Source organism: Bombina bombina, chromosome 2, assembly GCF_027579735.1.
Source record: "Bombina bombina isolate aBomBom1 chromosome 2, aBomBom1.pri, whole genome shotgun sequence".
Taxonomy (NCBI): Eukaryota; Metazoa; Chordata; class Amphibia; order Anura; family Bombinatoridae; genus Bombina; species Bombina bombina.
The window spans coordinates 182261183-182281145 of record NC_069500.1 but is presented as its reverse complement, the minus strand read 5'-3'; the positions used below and the strand labels follow the sequence as shown (position 1 = coordinate 182281145).

At 39.4% G+C, this 19963-nt stretch overlaps 1 protein-coding gene across 2 annotated transcripts in view; it reads right to left on the bottom strand.

Annotated features, from left to right (window-relative positions):
• The window catches only part of AP3B1 (adaptor related protein complex 3 subunit beta 1), a 1155804-nt gene that overhangs the window by 246979 nt on the left and 888862 nt on the right, over window positions 1–19963 (bottom strand). For both annotated transcript variants that reach the window (XM_053701376.1, XM_053701377.1), the window contains exon 22: window positions 17821–17927. In XM_053701376.1, coding sequence (XP_053557351.1) covers window positions 17821–17927 — 107 coding nt within the window. The remainder of the gene's footprint in view (window positions 1–17820; window positions 17928–19963) is intronic.

Genomic DNA, 19963 nt, shown 5'->3' with positions numbered 1-19963 from the left:
CTGCATGGTAGCAGAAGTGGTGTTATAACGCATGACAACTGTTCTTCTACTATTCATATGTATATATGGCACCACTATGGGTTGGATATCATGAGAATAACTTTCATTAGTACACCAATGATTTAGCTCACATTTATTTCTTGTATGAGAAATGTATAAGTGTTTTTATTATTACTGGTCTGTGCCTGGACATATTGTTTATTCTATTGTTTTTACTTATTACCTCAAAAAAATTATTGGGAAAAAAAAAAATCTTTAATGCCAGGAGCAGTTTGAGCTGGTGCTTCCTGTAATAAACAAACAGATGGAACAATAATACCTTTGGAAGCAAGTACAGCATTAGACTGGTCTGAATGCATCAAAACATTAAGGCAGGATTCACATAAGTATGGCGAAGGGAAAACCTCAGCCTGCTTTCAATAAACACAATTAATATAGGTAGGAAGGTGTTCAGAAACATCAGCTTCCAAAGTAGGATTAGGGACAGATTTAATAGTGAACAAATACATAAATAATAACCCCAATAAACAAAAGAGTTCTAAGGGAATGAGTTTACAATACCCCCTCCTAGGATCACAGCTATAGGTGGAAGCCCCCTAGCAAATGCCCAATTTAAAAATATTAAAAAAAGCACCAAAACGAGCACACACAAGAACACTCACCCGCGTGCATACATGTGGTGCGTCTTCATTATTGGTAATAATAAAAAATGATAATAGGTGAAAATACAATGTGTATAAGTGACTTATAACAACAACAATAATAAATAATTATTGTACCAATATAGAGTCCCTTATATATGGGTTGCAAATTAATCTGATCCCCGGCTATACAGTATATAGTTACTATATAATAATGCCCGGTATAGGTTTTAAAATGAATGTTCAAATTAAATGAAACACTCTCCTACTATGCATAATAGCAGCAAAAACCAATCCTGTACTGATAACATATCAGCAGAGGATATACTATAGGAGTTAACTGTAGACCCAATAAGAGGAGGCAAAAGACAAGTCCCTGCAACATCGTTGGGAGGATAGTGACTTAAAATTTCATGGGAAAGAAAACAAAAAACACACACACACCAAACTCCTTAAACTTCCCTCTTAACAAACACTGCACTCTGAGGGGAAATGGGCCTCAGTCATCTGCACACATCACTATTCTTCACCTTACTCCAGTGGAAGCAAAGATAAGACTAACTACCATAGAGGTGTGAGGGGTTATATAGAGCTATTGGGGATTGGGAATCATTGCCTCCTCCTCTCCTAGTGGTAGGAAAGGTTATTCCTAGGAGTAATGGATTTTTGACTCTTACCACCTTTATGAAAGAAACACACAGATACACACACCTAAAGGTTTTTGAGGCCATTAAATTCCTGTAAAGTACAATATGGCAGAGACTTGTACTTTTAAGGTGCTGGAGCCTAAACCTTGCTGATAACTTATGTAGGAATTGCAATAGATGGCATAACCTCTTAATGAATAAGCATTATGCTGAACCATCTAAAAGAATAAATATCGCAGACAAGTAACATTAAACAGTGGGTCTTTCTGTGAGTTATTTCCTTGAAAACTACTTTGACTATTCATTACACCTTGTGTCCACTTACTCCTTCATGTTTGACATTTGCTGTCACACAATGAGAAACCATCCTTTTGCCTGCTCGTCAGAGTAAAAAAAAAAGCCTACATGATGAACCAAAGATTTCAAATTTGGATCATCTATCCATAAGATCTCCCAGTCTTTAGTAGTCACCTGGTGGTGCTTTATGGCCCAGGCAAGCTCTTTTTCTTATTTTGCAAACCTGCAGCTCAAAGTCCTGTCTTCACAGTTGAAAATGAGACTTGCTTACTCCGATCAGTGTTATTCTGTACTTGAAGCTGTTTCCTCTAAGCCTCCTATCATGTAAGTTTTTGACTCTGGGTCTGCCAGACTACGTCCTGTCAGTGTTTACTCCAGTTTCCAATTGCCTTTGGATGGTGTAAGAAACTGTACTCAGACATCTTTTTTTTTGCAGTTCCTCTACAGAAAAGACCTATATTTTTAAGTGTTATAATGCTCTGACTTCATTTGTTAAATTTTTTTTCCACTCACCATTATTATATCAAAATACTACTTCATGCAGTACAATACTGTCCACATAATGTTTAAGTATGTGTAACACAAACGGTTTCAACACTGTTTTTGCATAGACAGAGTTTGTAAGTAATCAACAACCTGGAAAATGAAGATGTTGTAAAACCTTTGACTAGTAGTATATTAGTACACACACAGATTTGCCCATAATGTGGCAACATTTAATTAAAGTGGTTAAAAAGTTTAAAATAATAATGTGATTGTACCATGTATGATGAATGTATCCAGATGTAAGGCCTGGTACAGAGCTGAACTGAAATGTCCAGGCAGGTAAACTAGTACAGGTAAAATATTTATGATATATAAAAGGGTAAGGACAGATAAAATGGTGTAGGGAAATTGATTGTAGAAATCTTTTCTTTATCCAAAGTGAGATAGCATGAGTAAGAACAAGAAATCTTTGCTCTAAGAGCAACTTACAACTAGAGCATGTTTCTAACTAGAGAGGCCAATGAGATTTTTTTTAAGCATTTTAGATGTCAGATACTTAAAATTTATGGAGAACCTTTGTACATTGGATTAACTTTAAACAAGTCAATTGAGTGTAGTGTTCTTGGTGGTGTATTGGTTAGATTAAAAAGCCAATGGTTTAAGTTTGGTAATGAAACCATAGTCTTTGCCAAATGTTTGAGCACTGGCAGATAATGAAAGGGAAAACAAACGACTACTAAAGCATCCTTTGACACGTGCTTTTTAAATTAACTTCATGATTTGACAACCTCTTCACACTGACCTTTATTACTTGCATAAATTCATTATTTTTTAGACAGGCACAAGCTAATAACTGCTCTGCTCATAAAAAAGGACATGCTAAACTCACATGAGAAATTACAATAACTATAAGGTGTTCATCAGACAATTAATATTACATTAAAAGCACACAAACCTTTAGTTAATAAAAGGGGTGTTATATTTGTATCACTTTATATAATTTAACATTTTTACTTTAAGTGAAGAATTACATCTTCATTAAATAACCGTTAGGATAAAAAAATATATATATATTTTAAGCAGAGTCCAAAATTATTTGCTTCCTGAAATATCTGTAATGTATAATTGAAACAGATTCTAACTTTATAAACATGTTATATAATATATATTCTTGTAAGTATGTGGAAATCCCTACTAATGATTTGCCATAAGTCAGTTTGTGATAATTCTGTCCTACTAAATCTTCTCCAGTCAACAGTAAGTGCTATTGTGAAGTGGAAGTATCTAGGAGCAACAAAAGCAAAGTCACAAAGTAGTATACCATGCAAACTCACAAAGCAGGGCTTTTGAGAGCAAAGCACACGAACATCGCCTATTATCTTACTACAGAGTTCCAAAATGCCTCTGGAATCAGCACAAGAACTGTGCATCAAGAGCATCATGACATGGGTTTCCATGGCTGAGAAGCTGTACACAAGCCTCACCTTAACATGCCTAATGCCATCCGTCAGAGTAATGCAAAGCACAATGCCATTGGACCCTGCAGAAGTGGAAACATGTTCTCTGGATAAATTATGCTTCCCTATCTGGCAGTCTAATGGGGTGTGGCTGATGCCAGGAGAACACTACTTAAAAGAACGCATTGTGCTTTCTCTAAAGTTTGGTGGAGAATCAGTTGGGATTACATACACATTTATAATGTAAACAATAAAAAAATACCCAAAGTATCCATCAAACAGCAGCATCTGCTCATTTAGATGAGGTCTCATAATGAAAAACGTTGTGCATCTACATGACAGTCAATCTGTACCCACCATACAATAGTCAAGAAACAGTAAACAGTTTATTTAACTGAGGTAATTCAAATTCTTGTGTTTAATGTACAATAGTGTACCAGCTATCAATATCCCCTGCCTTGTAAAATGTAGATGCTTGACGTACTAGAAGTGAACAGGGTAGGTCTATAGATATTTTAAAAGTCTGTATTAAAAGCAAATAAAAAAGGGGGGGGGGGGGGGAGAAGACAAAAGAAAGATCTGAAGAATTAAAAAAGCATACAAATGTAAACTCACAACAGACACTCTTTTTCCCCTGCGGAGCCAGGGGCATCACATCAACCAACCACATGGTATTCTGCTAACAAAGCTTCCTAGGTTACCCATATTACACTATGGAGTGCTCCTAGTCCTCCTGCTCTTTCATCTTCCTAATATATTGGATAATGTCAAGGGGCTTGGGACCATATTAGAACCTACTTCATTTGACAAGTTCCGTGCTATGGGTAGCTTGGCTGTTAATAATATATAGACAGATACATGCCTTTTTGGATTTGGAGAGCCTTGGGAAGCCACGTTGAAAAGAGCCTCAGCTGCTAAGTGAGTATGAAACAGACAGATATAATAGCACCTATAATATATATTTCCAGTGATTTTATTTTTGGGCAGCTCTGCCAAATATGAATAAGGCTACCTCACCACATCCTCTCCAAGAAAAAGCAGAGTAAGTTGGGAAGATCCTATTTAGCTTCAGCTGTCATCTTATTAAACGTTTCAAGAAAAGTCTGTATGTAGAGCAATGGATGGCTAATCTTGTGTGTGTTACAGCTACGCCTTTCGCCTTCTTGGGACATTTTTTTGTCAAATCATTTTCCATTCCTTTACATAAAGGCAACTTAGAAAATGTTGTGCATTTAAGCATCGTTAGATAGTGGAAAGGGCTTTATACCGTTGGGCATGAAACATAACACATACAAATTATGAAATAATTCAAATAACTGAAAATCCAGATACAGACATAACAGATTCATCTTTTTGAGCCCTCTAATAGAACATAAAAATCAAAGCAGATATAGAATAAAAGAAAAGAAAAAGTATTTTTTGATCTGCCATCTCTGGGGCAAAAAAACGTTGTTGTGTAGATGTAATACTACCATTTCACAGCTGTGAGCTGCATGGTACTTCAAGCTTTACATTGCCTACATAATAAATGGACTTACTAGTGCATGCATGTAAAATCATACTCTGACATTTCAATCAGTTTAAAATGGAAGTTGATTTGATTAAGAAAAATAGCAGTTAAACAGATTTTCTCCTCTATTTCTCCACAGTTAACCCAAGAGCTGCACAACAGGCCTGAAATGCATTGCTCAATGTAACAGTTTGGGGCATGTATATATGGTGCTCCCACAGGATGTAAAAAATAGTATTGTGGTAGAATACACTGTTATTAATCTTCATTTACTGATCAAGAAGATGAAACAAAAGAAAACTTATACTTTCAATATTGTCAAACAGCTTTGAATTTAGAGAAAAAGGCTTTATTGATAGGTTTTATAGAAGCTGTATGCAATTACAGTGTTGAATGATTTGAATAATAGACTGTCTGACATATTCTAAGATAAGTGGCTGCTACATTTTTACGATATTAGGGTCATATACTCATCTATTCATACTCCAAGCTCTCCTACGCGTGGTAATAAATTAATTTCTTAGTGTTAGTTCAGCATGTGCCCTACTGTTAAATTCATTTTCTCCCTCACTGAAGGAAAAAGTTGAAAGGAAAAAAAAACAAAAAAAACAAAATATTTCCAATTGCACAGCTTTCTAATTCACTTTGGAATAACTGTTTTTAGGTATGTAAAATTAAAGGAATGGGAATTTAAAAAAAAAAAAAAAAATTAAAAAAACAAACAAAAAATAAAAAATGTTTCTGTAATTACAAAACTTTATAAAGGTAGCGTGACATTGAAACCTCACTCTAATCCTCTTTCTAGGGCAAGAGAACAGTGCCCAATACCTCAAGGTTCATAACTGACATGATTCTACTGGTGACTAGAAAGCAAATATTAAAATATTGGACTAACAATCAAACTGAACCCTTTAAAGAATTATTGACAGCTATAGACTCCCAAATATTTATAAAGCAGGCTGATGTTTAGGGAGACTTTTACAAAAGCACATTACAAAGTTCATTAGGAAATAGTAAATGTACCTTGCCCATCTCCCTGAATCATTGAGAAATAGAGTGTTATACATATTTATGAACAGTGAGTTTATGTTTAAAGGTATAGGAAAATCAAAATTAAACTTGCATGATTCGGATAAAGATGGTCATTTTAAGACGCTTCCATTTTCAAATGCGCTTCATTCTCTTGGTATCCCTTGTTGAAAAATATGCACATATCCTACACTAGTGGGAGCTAGCTGTTGATTGGTGCCTGCACATATTTGTTTCTAATGCAATGCTGTCCCTTCAACAAAAGATAACAAGATAATAAAGCAAATTTGATAATAGAAGTAAATTGGAACGTTGTTTAAAAGTGTATGTTCTATCAAAATCATGTAAGAAAAAAATTGGGGTTTCCTGTCCCTTTAATAAAAACTTACATAGAGATGCTGAAAAAGCGTTTGACAGGGTGAGCTGGCAGTTCCTAAGGTGCACATTAGAAAAGATGGGCTTCGGGGACCGTTTCCTTGGGATGGTCTTCAGCCTTTACTGTGCACCAAATGCCCGGATTAGGGTTAATGGTCTACTCTCCGACCCTGTGTTGATCACTAATGGAACCAGGCAGGGGTGCCCATTGTCACCCCTGCTTTTTGCTATGTCGGTGGAGGCTCTGGCATGCAATATTCGAGACAATTGCCAAATCAAAAGATACTCACTAGGAAATAGAGAGTACAAGATTATAATGTATGCAGATGATTTGTTATTTACATTATCAGATTTGGAGACCTCAATCCCAGCCCTGTTGCGAGAATTTGCAAGATATCGAGAGGTCTCCAATTTTCTTCTCAACGCATCTAAGTCGGAAGTGTTGGGAGTCAACTTGTCCCCGTCCATTAAACACTGGTTAGCAGTACACAGCCCATTCCAGATAAATGACAAACATTTAAAATATCTGGGAATCTACCTGACAACTTCCATGTCTGACCTATTTGAGTCCAATTACGTGGCTCTCAGATGTGCGGTTGCTGCCGACCTCTCGTCATGGAAACATAAAACTATTTCGTGGTTGGGGAGAATAAGTGTAGTCAAAATGAACATGCTCCCCAGACTACTGTATCTGTTCCAGACATTACCTATTCCGCTTCCCAGCGCCTTCCTTGCGGCACTCCAGAGATTAGTAGAAGAATATATATGGATGGGCGTTAGGCCCAGAATCAATAGAGTGACAATGTCTCTTCCGAGAGATGCTGGTGGCCTGAGCCTCCCGGATCTAAGTATGTATAGAAAAGCAGTGATTTTGCAGAGGGTGGTTGAATGGTGTCAGGATAGTTCCCAGAAAGACTGGGTTGGAATTGATAAAGATATGGTGCTAAGAATAGACCATCGCAAATACACGATTTCCCCCTGCTGGAGGAACTATTTACAACTTGGGATAGAGAAATTCGGGTGGGCACTCACATCTCCGCTCCGTTTTCTCCCCTGACACCGATTTATGGGAATCCGGATCTGCCTCTGCGGGCCAGAGTGCCCCTAGACAAGGCTAAATATTTCCCTAACCGAGTAGCTACCTTTGTGACGGCGGGGCGACTGAAGACGAGGGATGAGATCTTGATTGATCACCCCGACGAGCTTGTTCCGTGGTTCGTTTATTTACAAATAGGGCATTATATCAGCACTCATAAACACAGATCACAACTAGTGAGAGACCTTAAACCATTTGAAACACTATGTGTAAAGCAAACAGCTTCTAAACATCTGGTCTCATCCATTTACACCTTACTCTCACACCCGGTTGACAGTCCCCTCCCAAACTATACCAAAATGTGGCACAAGGAATTGGGCTCTGAACTCACGAGAGAGGAATGGCAACGGATTTTCCGGGCCACAAAGAACCTTTCTGTCTCAGCACGAACGCAAGAGTCCCACTATAAACTGCTAAGCCGATGGTACCTTACACCATCCAGGCTAAAAATGATCTATCCTAGAGTCTCTGATAAATGTTGGAGAGGTTGTGGAGAGACAGGCTCATTGTTGCATATTTGGTGGGACTGCCCGCTATTGGAGGGATTCTGGTCCTCAGTATGGGGAGAGATTCAAAGCATATTAGACTTAGAGAATTCAAAAGTACCTGAGACCTTACTATTTCATTTTTCTGACCGAATACAGAACCCTTTGAAAAAGACCCTTCTAATGTTTATGATAACAGGGGCAAAAAATCTGATTCCACTCCGTTGGAAGACAAACCAGATCCCCACACTAGAAGATTGGAGACAAAATGTGCAAAATATCTTACTGCTTGAAAGGTATCACTATGTAAAGACTTCAAAATTGGAGGTTTATGAGATGTTGCTGCATATGTGGAGGGGGCCCAGCCCTGGAAGATGAAGGGACCCTTCCATGTGAGTAGGGAGGAGGACACATGATATTTGTGTCCTCGATAGCTGTTCTGTTTTTGTTTTTTCCTCTCTTTCGCCCCCCCCCCCTTTTGGTTCTTTATTCAATGGAGGAGTGTGGACTTCACAGTCCTGTTGCTTGACAGTTCACTAGGTCATGTTAACATACCCTGTACTATATCTATAGACCTGATGAGAAACTATGTATTACTGTTACTTATAAACCATGTCCTTAGACATGGAGTCTGATCTAGGAAAACAAAGTAAAAATTTAAGGTAGAGCTTAATGAGTATTATACGCTTTGAGGGCAGTGCGGTTGAAAATGCCCATCTGTCACTCTTTAATATGGTCATCTGGGCCCGCTTGTCTGCGGGTCCTTTAAAATACTATATGTTTTTATTGTAGTGACTTCATAATATTGTATTACTGCCTGATAAAGCTTGTGAATTCTGTTTATTATTTTTTCAATAAAAAAAAAACTTACATAGAAACCGGTGTCTTAGAGACATTGCAGGTAGTAACACTGACATGCAAGACTCAGACCCACTTAAACGGAAGAAGATAAATGCTGATCTTTGATAGATACCAGATGGGGAGTGAATGTCTGTGGGTGAGGAACCCATATACCTTAATGCAAGTTAAAATACATTTTCACAATGGCATGTTAGTGGTAAGATTTCCACTGGTTGCTGTGGGCCTTTTTTTGTCTTTTTAAGTTATTTTAGTTTATGTTCTATCACAAAGGAATACAAAATACATAACCAGGAATATGCTTGTAGTAAGCTAAAACCTCTCCCCCAAAAAACACCCTAACAAAAAGAAAAATGCTACCCTTTTCTGCAGTGGATTTCGGGCCAGTCTTATCCTCTAAATATGTCCATCACATATCTAAGACTGGACCAAAATCCAGTGCAGGAAAAGACTCAGTAAGATAAATATTGTCTCATAGGGCTAACCAGGGGTCAAGTTGAGCGGGAATGCATGGGAACGGAGTTCCTGCACTATTTTTGCAGAAGGAACTAAGTTCCCTCTGGAAAGAAAACAAACGCTTCAGTAAACACTGCTGGTGGTAGGAACTGGAGCACAGTCTGGTTAGAGGGATAGTAAGATGCTCTAGTAAAGGGCAGTAACACTTCATAAAATACACTAAATGCAAGCATTTCAGCGGTCCTGCTGTGTGAAACACATGGTGCTTACATTTCTGTGTGCCTTGCTATGGGTTTATTTAGCTCCCTTCAGCAGACTATTGCACCTTAAGTGGGCAAGACTGTGACAGAGAATGATTTTTAGGCCCAAAGGCAATGATTCATTGGTTTTAATTTTCTTTCATTTACCAAAGTGTATAGATTATAAACATATAAATACAGTGTTTGTGTATGTTTGTATATATAAAACAATATCCATTGTTAGGGTGGGTGGAAGTCTTGGTAAGTTCCCACACGTTTTATTGTAGGACTTGACCCCTGTGGCTAACCAGTAAGGGCTTCTTTGTATCTCAACACCCTAGAAGTTAACCCTGTGTAAGAGACCTTCGTATTGGAATGTTGGGAACCAAACTAGAATACAGCCTTGATGATGAGCATGAATGTTTAAAGACCTTCTCAACAGCAGTATAGTGTAGTGTGGGGTCACAATGTTGCTTCATCATATTTAAAAAAAATAAAAAAAAAAAATAAAAATCTGTTCAAGTAAATATAAGACTCACATTACCTTATTATAAATAGTCTGAAAAAGAACTAAAACCAACAAGAAGAGGAGGGTATTATAGAGAATATGGGGACAAGTGCTAATAACTTCTACCAAACTTCAAATGAGAAGACTAAATCAGAAAAAAAGTGTTTATCTGTTTAAAATATTACATTTAGGAGTAATATTGTAGGATCATTATACATTGGAAAGTAATAGTGTAGGATGGTCTTACGTTAGGGAATAGTGTAGGATGATCTTATAAATCTGCACATCATTTTAGAAGTTTACCCAAAGTATATAAAATTGTAGAAATATAACATAAGTTATACCATAGAACATTTTTTTTCTACTGTAAAAACATAAATTATGCTTACCTGTTAATTTCCTTTTCTTCTTAAATGGAAAAGGTCCACAGCGGCATTCATTACTTTTGGGAAATAAGAACCTGGCCACCAGGAGGAGGCAAAGACAACCCAGCCAAAGGCTTAAATACTCCTCCCATTCCCCTCATCCCCTAGTCATTCTGCCGAGGAACAAGGAACAGTAGAAGAAATATCAGGGTGAAAAGGTGCCACATAAAATAACGCCCCACATAAAATTACGTTTTTTTTTCTCAAAAGGGAAATTATCAGGTAAGCATAATTTATGTTTTTCTTCTTAAATGGAAAGAGTCCACAGCTGCATTCATTACTTTTGGGAAAACAATACCCAAGCTATAGAGGACACTGAATGCCAAGATGGTAGGGTACAATAGGCGGGCCAAACTGAGGGCACCAGGCCTGAACCTCAACCCAATAAAAAAATTTTTTTAAAGAAAAAGCCCCAGTGACACTGCCTCACAGTTAATCCAGAGCCAAATAAGAGACCGCGAACGGACTTGACTGAGCCAACAGTCTTCCAAAAGACACCGTCGCCCAACAGACGGTCCCCCACCGATCACCCCTCAGACGAAGGGCAAACCAGCCGAAATCCCTAAGGGGACAAGGCAAAGGAGAACCAAGGAAACCAAAAAGGTTCCCTTAATACGAAAAAGAACACCTCCAAGTATGGGCCCAGCTCACAGAGACCTATATGGACCCCTCAGGAGATATTAACCCTCAATTCCAATATACTAACAGAAACTCACTGAGACCCTTATGTTATAAGTAAAACCTGCAAAGTGATAGCCTCACGGGAAACATTCACATTACAGTACATTGAATAAAGTAAAATGAAAAAGAACACCTCCAAGTATGGGCCCAGCTCACAGAGATCTATATGGACCCAAACAGAGGAGGCCAAGCAAATACTAAGCGAAACCCAGGATAATACCAGAAACGGAGACAGAAAATACATCTCCCCAACATCCTGCAAGCATGGATGCAACTGAAGAGGCAAAGTCCTCCCTGCGCCCGCCCATAGAATACCAAAGTATTCGACCGTGAAAGCGTGTAATAGACCCAGGCAAAAACCCCAAGTTTAAGAACACAGAGTCCATAACAGGACGACACAGAGGGGAGCTTGCAAGGAAGAAGCAGTCAACAAGAAATGGACCGCACAAAAACAGTCCCTGAACAGAGGGCCCCCTCCAGGCAGCCTAAGCCGCTGGACCTACTCTCAGGCCCCTAAAAAGGGGAACACAAGCCTCCATCAAGGCCTCCCGAGAAGGAGAGTATACCCTCAGAACCCGAAGGAAGAGTAAACCCTATCCTGTGAAGGAGCAAGGAGAAACCATCTCCCAGCAGTCTGAGCTATCAGGCTAGACTCAACAAGCTCACACATCCATGGTAAACAGCGACCCTTAGACCGCTCAGACAATCTGACCTGCAGACCCATACCCAGCTGGACCAACCCAGCCACAGAGATCCAGTAAAGGGGAACAAAAGAATCCCGAAACTAATACAGGAACGAGCGTAAAGATGGTACAGCCATCCCTCAAGAGTACTAATACAACCTGACTCTGACAACAGACAAGGCCATAGACATAAGGATCCTGCAGTCTGGCTTGGAGCTGGCAAGGCCCCAGATGGAACCAATTCCACCCTACACTTTCTGACCTGGAGAAGTCCTAAAAAAGGACTACATCTCCATTGGAAGGGGAATATCCCCTACGAAAAGGGAAGAGACCGGAAGGGCAACAACTGTCCTTAAGGCCCAAAGCCACCGGCTAAGTGGGAAGAAAAATCCCCAACACAAATGTCCTAGAAAAGGGACCCCCTTACAAGTCGCTCGCCAAACAGACCAGGGGAATGCAACCCTAAGGTGCACCAGAAATAGGAAATCCAACACCACCAGCCGGGTATGAACCCACACCCTTAAGGCACAAGCCACACAGGTAACCCCTAGAGGACAAGGGATACACCACTGTAAAGAGTAATAAATACTACATAGCCCAAGTTCCTACTACCATGGAACACCCCGGCCAGCCCTGAGATCCAGAAATCCAGAACAACACAAAACTGGGTCAGGAAAAAGGAGCGAAGAACCAGAAGGCGGAAGTCTCAGGGAGAAAAAACAGGTCTGGGCACCTATAGTTCAGGTAACCATACCCTGGAACTACACATCCTAACTGGCCAGAAAGCCAGACAAAGGGAATGGATGCTTATCCAGAGAACCCGAATAGCAAGAAGAACTCAAAAGCCCCAACCCAAGGAAGGAACCACCCCTAGCCAAAGTCCAATGCTCCAAGGAGCAAGGATAGAAGCAGAATGAAGGAACTTCACAAGCCTCAGGACAGCAGAAGGGATACCTTGAGGTCATCCAAACCCAACTAGCAGGGCTAGTCTCCCCATCACCTACACCCAGGCAGAGGACACAGGGAAGAGAAAAGCACTAAGCGTTCCAAGCTGCGGGGAATCCCGAGCTAAACAAAGTCCCCACAGGGATCAACCATCATAAAGAAACGCAGACCCCTAAAAGGAGATCTAACTCACCCAGAGATAACAGAAGAAGACCCAAAGGTCTCATAACTCGATCAGACAGCACACGGCAAAGAGTAAGAGCTGCCGGGGGGCGGAGCCGAGTATTGAAGTGACAAGACATGATTTACAGGAGCTCCAGACTTTCACTTTAATTTTATCACCAATTCTTAGAATTAGTTGCAGTGGGAACTGTACAATACTGCTGAAGAGACTTAGCAGCTATCTCTGCAGACTTTTCCCTATCTCACGCTTTTAGTGTAACCAGATTGCCGCTAAAAAGACTGCCTAACATTGCGGCCTACATAGAAAAAATGGAGAACCTCCAGGAGCTGCTACAGGCCCTATTTATGGAGTTTGAGAAGGAGATGGCCAGATGCATAATTTATTTGCTTCATGCGCACCAGTCCGAGATCATGGAGAGTGGCGAGCCTTTGAAATCAGCTTCACCAGTGTGGATGCCAGGAGATAGAAAGACACAAGCTGCCAGACGCAGGTGCACATCAAGAAATTACCTGACCTTGTGGGACTTGGCCGATCCCTGGAAGCAGGTCTTAGAATGCTCGCTTTATAGCGAAGACGAAGCAGAGTTTGTGGCTCCTAGCAGCGGAACATCGGCCATGCCAACATACGCATCTACCTTGCAGTGGTCGGGAGTGAAGGGCCCTTACTACCCGACCATTATATATGAATCTTCTATTTGGGTGGCCATCTTGAAGTCTTTGAGGGATTCCCGCACAACAGACTGATCTGTCTTTATCGTTTCCCTAAAAGAGTTATATAACCAGGGGATTAAAGAGACGGATCATTGTGCTCTGCCACAACCCTACGATCCTTTCTTGGGGCAATTGCTCCAGAGAGCTGGCGTGGGATAAGTACTTATCTTTTACCGAACAGAGCCTCCCCAATTTAGGAGGACAACCACAACCTAAGAACTATCTGAACTCCCACTCACGTAGTGAGTTGGGACTAATCCATACAGTTATTAGGGTTCCTTTTCCCATTTATAATTTAAGTTGAAATTGATTAAACCTGAGGGTAGATTAAAAGTTTATCACCCTAGAATAAGATGATTATACAAATTCTCACCACTAGATGGGAGTCAATGACTAGGTATAGTTTCATATGCTTAGCAGACTAAATTTAGCTTTTTATGGGTTTCAGAATGACTTCCTCATGATACCCCTATATAAAGATTTAGAGTGACCCCAGTAGAACCTACTCCATACTCCTACTATTCAACACTACATAACTACTGCTAATAGATTCTTATTTGTTGATGCCACATTTTTGTTGTACTACAAACTATATGTAATGGTATAAGATGCAATATAGCTCAAAGAGGTCTTACTAGTACCTTTCTTACTTAACAAATTATGTTTGCTAGTTGAGCACTGTATTTGTGTTCCCATTATTTATTATTTGTACTGGCTTGTTGAAATGGCTTTATTTGTTCCCACTGGTTCATTCTCTATTGGGTATATTGAACTCAGGTTGGGGCTTACTGTGATCTGTTGAAATATATTTATGTACTCGATGCAATATAGATATATCTCTCTAGGGATCAGAGAAAACCTAGCGCGGGGGCCTCCATCCTGTTTCCATATTCCTAACTTCCCGCAACTAAAGCTTCCCTAAGTTTAGCTCTGCCCTCCCTATTTTTATTTTTGTTTATTTGATAAACAGAGTAACGCAGATTCCAAGAAACCTTTCCCTTTAATTTTACAGGCACGTGTTTTACACTAAAGAAGCAAATGAATATATTGTTTACTATAGGTGATATGAGATCTTACGACTCGTGAATAATGCTACAACATATTCGAATATTTGACTCCAGGTGTGGATAATACTTAAAGAATATGTTACAATCTTGATGTTTCTACCCTAGTTTATTATGCTGTCATAGCTTATATCCCGTATTCATCAAGCAGGATAACATTTTTGCCTACCACAAGTTAATGATCAGAGACAGCTGTTCTTCTATGTACTCTTATGTCACCTGATTCATATATACATATCAATTTTATTAAGCTTCTTAACTTAATATTACCCCTTCCCCGTCCAAAAGGGACCTTATATAAAAGTAACCCTCCTGTTATTTTTCATATTAGAAGTGCTGGAGGTCCAATAGGGGGCCTCACTTGTGTTATGGAGGATTCGTATTTGACTTTCTTTTTTTATTTATTCTATTTTACAGGCACTACTTAGTTGACTTTGTTATTGTGCTCCACTTTATTCTACATTTATGTACCTATTTGCTCATATGTCATTTCCTTATTATGGAACAGATTGTTCGTATATCTTTGTTATGTTACAATGTGATTCTTGTATGTCTATTGTTTAATCCTCAATAAAATTTAGAATAAAAAATAAAAAAAAAGTGTAAGAGCTGCCTCTAGATACACTCTAAACAGCGTACGCGCACACCTCCAAGGTGCCAAGAGCAGCAACTGGTTGCAAGCTGCAAACCATCTGCATGCTAGACAGCTATCCTAAAAGCTGTTGGATCAAGCCCCAAAAGGACAAATCCAGAGTCCGAAAAAGGCCAAACCGCTCAAACTGCAGTAATGGGGCGCTCAGCTCAGCTTTAGGTTCTGATGATATCAGATGTCAGATAGAGTGACGCAGTGGAAACTCCCCTAACCGGTCCTCTATGACCAAAGGCTATCAGGACTGAACAATCCTACCCACCTCACAGACCCACAGGTCCTCTCGAATACTTAGTTAACATATAATAAAGGAAAACCGAGCACCCTGCACTTCTACCAAACCAGCGAGCAGAACAGCGCCGCGTGTCTGAACAGTCGCAAGACAGAACAAACCAAACAGGACCAGCCTGCACTCAGGGTCCTAACCGGCAAGCTGCATAAATCCTCCCTCAGAGGGAAAGAAAAGAAAACAGGCATAGTTAACACAGGACTAACATGTTCAAAACAACTTCCAAAGAAGTAATAAAGAGTATCGATCCCAAAAGGTTCTTGAAGGAAACATAACAAAAATAATAGACATCCCATCGGATACAAATAAAAATCAAGGCAACCCAAAGGTTAACGCCCAAAAAAGACCCAGGCCTAACCGTAGTAACAGCCAAACAAAGCCTTATCTCACAGAACTGGGAAAGAACTCAAACAAATACAAATAGGAGATTACCTCATCCACATATGTCTAATGAGGCATACCATTTGAATTATCAGACAAAGTCCCCGTATCTGTAATGACAGGGTCATTCAATAACTGAAACAGATGTCTGAGCAATACGCGAAGGAGCGCAATAAGGTAACGAAAGGCACAACACTCCGGAACAGAACCCTTGGGATACTGCGGAGGACCACCCTAAGGCGGAATACCCGGGACAATAGGGCACAAGCACATTCTCAAAGAAACGTCTGGACTCTGCAGACGAACAATCGCCAACATTATCTAAAAGCGAAAACATGCTGCAACCACCGGGGGGGAACACGCTACCCCGCGTGGAGGAACCATAAACTGGGTTACCCGCATGTGTAGGAGGAAGAATCAGTAGGGAACTTGACCCCTGGAGGACAGGACCCCCAGAGGCAGATGGCTCAGCAGACCCGATTCCCCGAGCCCAAGGAACCGGGTGCTCTCATATGGCATATGGAACAAAACTGGTTGGAGTCAACAAGGCCAAACTGGATTCGTCACCGGACACAGAATCTGAATCTGATATCATAATCATCTCGGTATCAGAATCCTCCGTAACTGAATCTGAAATGAGCACAGTCTCGGCATCAGAATCCTCCATAACTGTAAAGAGGATATATAAATATGGACTATAAACAGTAAAAAACAAAAACGGCACCTGACACCACCTCCTATGACCAGACTCCTGGGGACTAGAATATCTCAGTTGCCACAAGGTCGAGAATGTGGAAATGGTTAACAGAGCGTAACCACGCCCGGACACAGGGTGAAGCGTACAGACAAAAGGCTGCGTCACTTCCAAAGGCCTCAAAGTTCCAAACCACGAGCCCATAAACCTCACACATAAGCACATTGAATCACATAGCAAACATGATTATAAACCACCCTGTCCAATAACCCCCCTCAGGAGATATTAACCCTAAATTCCAAGATACTAACAGAGACTCACTGAGACCCTTATGTTATAAGTAAAACCTGCAAAGTGATAGCCTCACAGGAAACATTCACATTACAGTACATTGAATAAAGTAAAATGAAACGATCTTACCGGAATCTACGCTGTGGAACAGGAACACGGCCTTTCAAGTGTGACAGATAGTAGCATCGCCTCCACCATGGATTTGAGAGAAGAAAGCAGGCAGCGGAGTGAAGTTAGACAACGCCGATTGCTTGAGGAGCTGTTAATATGAGTCGGGATAGTTTCGCAGAAAGAAACTTCCTGCATCTCCGGACTCTAAGTTTCATCCAAGCCCTCAGAGAGACTGACAGGACTACTTAAAACTCCTGTCCAATGCTGAAGAGTACTACCCTCCATAAGAGACAAAAACTAAAATTAAAAATTCTGACACGTCACTGCCAACCTCCTGGGACGAAAGGCAAAGAATGACTGGGGGATGAGGGAAGTGGGAGGAGTATTTAAGCCTTTGGCTAGGGTGTCTTTGCCTCCTCCTGGTGGCCAGGTTCTTATTTCCCCAAAAGTAATTAATGCAGCTGTGGACTCTTTCCATTTAAGAAGAAAAATATGTTTATCTCCATAAAATGTGCATCAATTGTGGAACTACCTTAGAATACATGTAAGAAAAATGTATTTGACCAATATAATTAAATATTAAACTCTAGGCAATTAGACAAACTTCAGAACCATTTTTTGTAACTTACATTTATTAAAGGTGAAGAACTTGATAGGGATAATCCTTGCAGATCAGACAAACTTGGAGAAAGAATGGAAGGTTTAGAAACGGCAACAGGACTTGGTTCCACATTAACTATAAAAAAAAAGTGTGTGAATTTCATTTAATTTAATTATATTAATATACTTTACCAGTTTACAAGTAAATTATAAATTATATTATCAGAAGCAGAAATTGCTAGATCTTATAAGGAGACAATAAGAAATCGCATCCCCCTCATCTTTGTAGATGCCTTGGATTACCATTCCCTCACTACTCCTAGTGTGTTCATCATAGGAAGGAGAATTAAGGATAGGAAGTAATAGCTAAGATATATGACAAGATAAAGATCATATAATTGCTGATTATCTTGGCCTTTAAAGCTAACACATACCAGTTGAGAGGAATACAGAGCAGTAGATTACACACATAAATACAATGGTATTCACTTGTAAAGTTATATGCTTATATCATAAATGGTATCATAAATGAGAGCAACTGGAGGAAACGCATTTGCCAGAATTAAGTAATTGATTTGCACAAAATCGAGGGTCATTGATTGTGGAGAAGCACAAGGGCTGAAGAACCCGCTGACTTGATGACTGCTACTGCTAAGCTTTATGTCCTCCTTTATCTGGGAGCTTGATATTCTTTCCACAATCGCCGTTTACATTTCTACCAAACAGAATAGTGATAGCAAAATGAATACTACTGTGTTTTAGACAGGCATCTGCAGCTCAATGTTTTAGCCGTAATGCTTGTTGTGCCAGGTTAGAGGCTATAATATTTCTTGCATCCAGTCTCAGCGAGTCATTCATAACTTTAGAATAAAAACAACAGCTAAAAGGGGCAGTAAAGTAAATATTAAATGTTCATTGTTCAGATACAGTGTGCAAATTTTAAACCACTTTCCAGTTTAGTTCCACTATATAATTTGCTTTGTTCACTTAGTATCCTTTGCTGAAAAGCATATGTGATATCCTCAGCAGCAGCAATGCACTGCTGGGATCTAGCGGGTGATTAGTGGCTGCAAATATAGTCCTTGTCATTGGCTCACCAGATGTGTTCAGCTAGCTCTCCGTAGTGCACTGCTGCTCCTGAGCCAACTATTCAACAAATTATACAAAAGAAAAAATCAAATTTGATAATATAAGTAAATCAAGTTTTTTTTCTGCAGGTTTAGTGGCAGAGAACATAGACAGTAAATGGTGACTCATAACACACACTTTAAAGTAAGAGAGATCACAAGTGATGGTAAATGCACCGTTTTTAAGTTTATATATGTTATAAAGATTATAAATAAATAAGCAAATTGAGCACAGTTTTTTGTTTTTTTAACAAAATAAAAATCTTAAATTGAATCATCTTCTCATCTGTCCCCTGAGCGCCTCCAAGGCATTTCCTTTTTTTTCTTGATTTGACAGACATGTGGTGCAGCTAATAAGAGGCAACACACTTTATGTATTTATACAGCAGGGTTCTTGTGCTGCTATAGGAGAGAGAAGATTAAATGTAAGTTTATTAATAAAATTAGGTTTAAAAAAAAAAAAAGCTCAATTTGCTTATATATTTATAACCTTTAACAAATATAAACTTCAAAGCAGTGCATTTACCATCACTTTAATAGTTGCCTCTATTTTCTTATCCATCACATCTTTAAATGCTCTAGAATTCTCTGTAGGAAACCTCTTTTTTTTAGATAATCATCTGATAGAAGCATCCACTTTATGTGGGGAAGAGCAGTTTTTTTATTAGAATAAGTGGATGCAGATGTCTGATTTTAACACAAAGGTATCCTAAATGTAAACAATAAAATCAGACATATCAAGGTCAGATTATTCAACTTCAGAATTAGATTTCTCAACAGCTTGCAACAGAATAAAATTAGACCAGAAAGCATAACATATCTCTTAAAAGACTTGTTCAAAATAGGTGAAATACAGGTTCTTATTATCCCAAACAGGCTTATTACAAAGCATTCAATTTTTGGAAATAGGTAATCTTCTGGGCTGTGGATTGCAAGACGAAGAGAAAAACACAGAAGCATTCAGACTATCTTCTAACTGGAGGCTAGCAATGTGTGTGACAATAAAAGAGAATTACGGTAAACAGCATCTCGAGTAAAGAGGCTC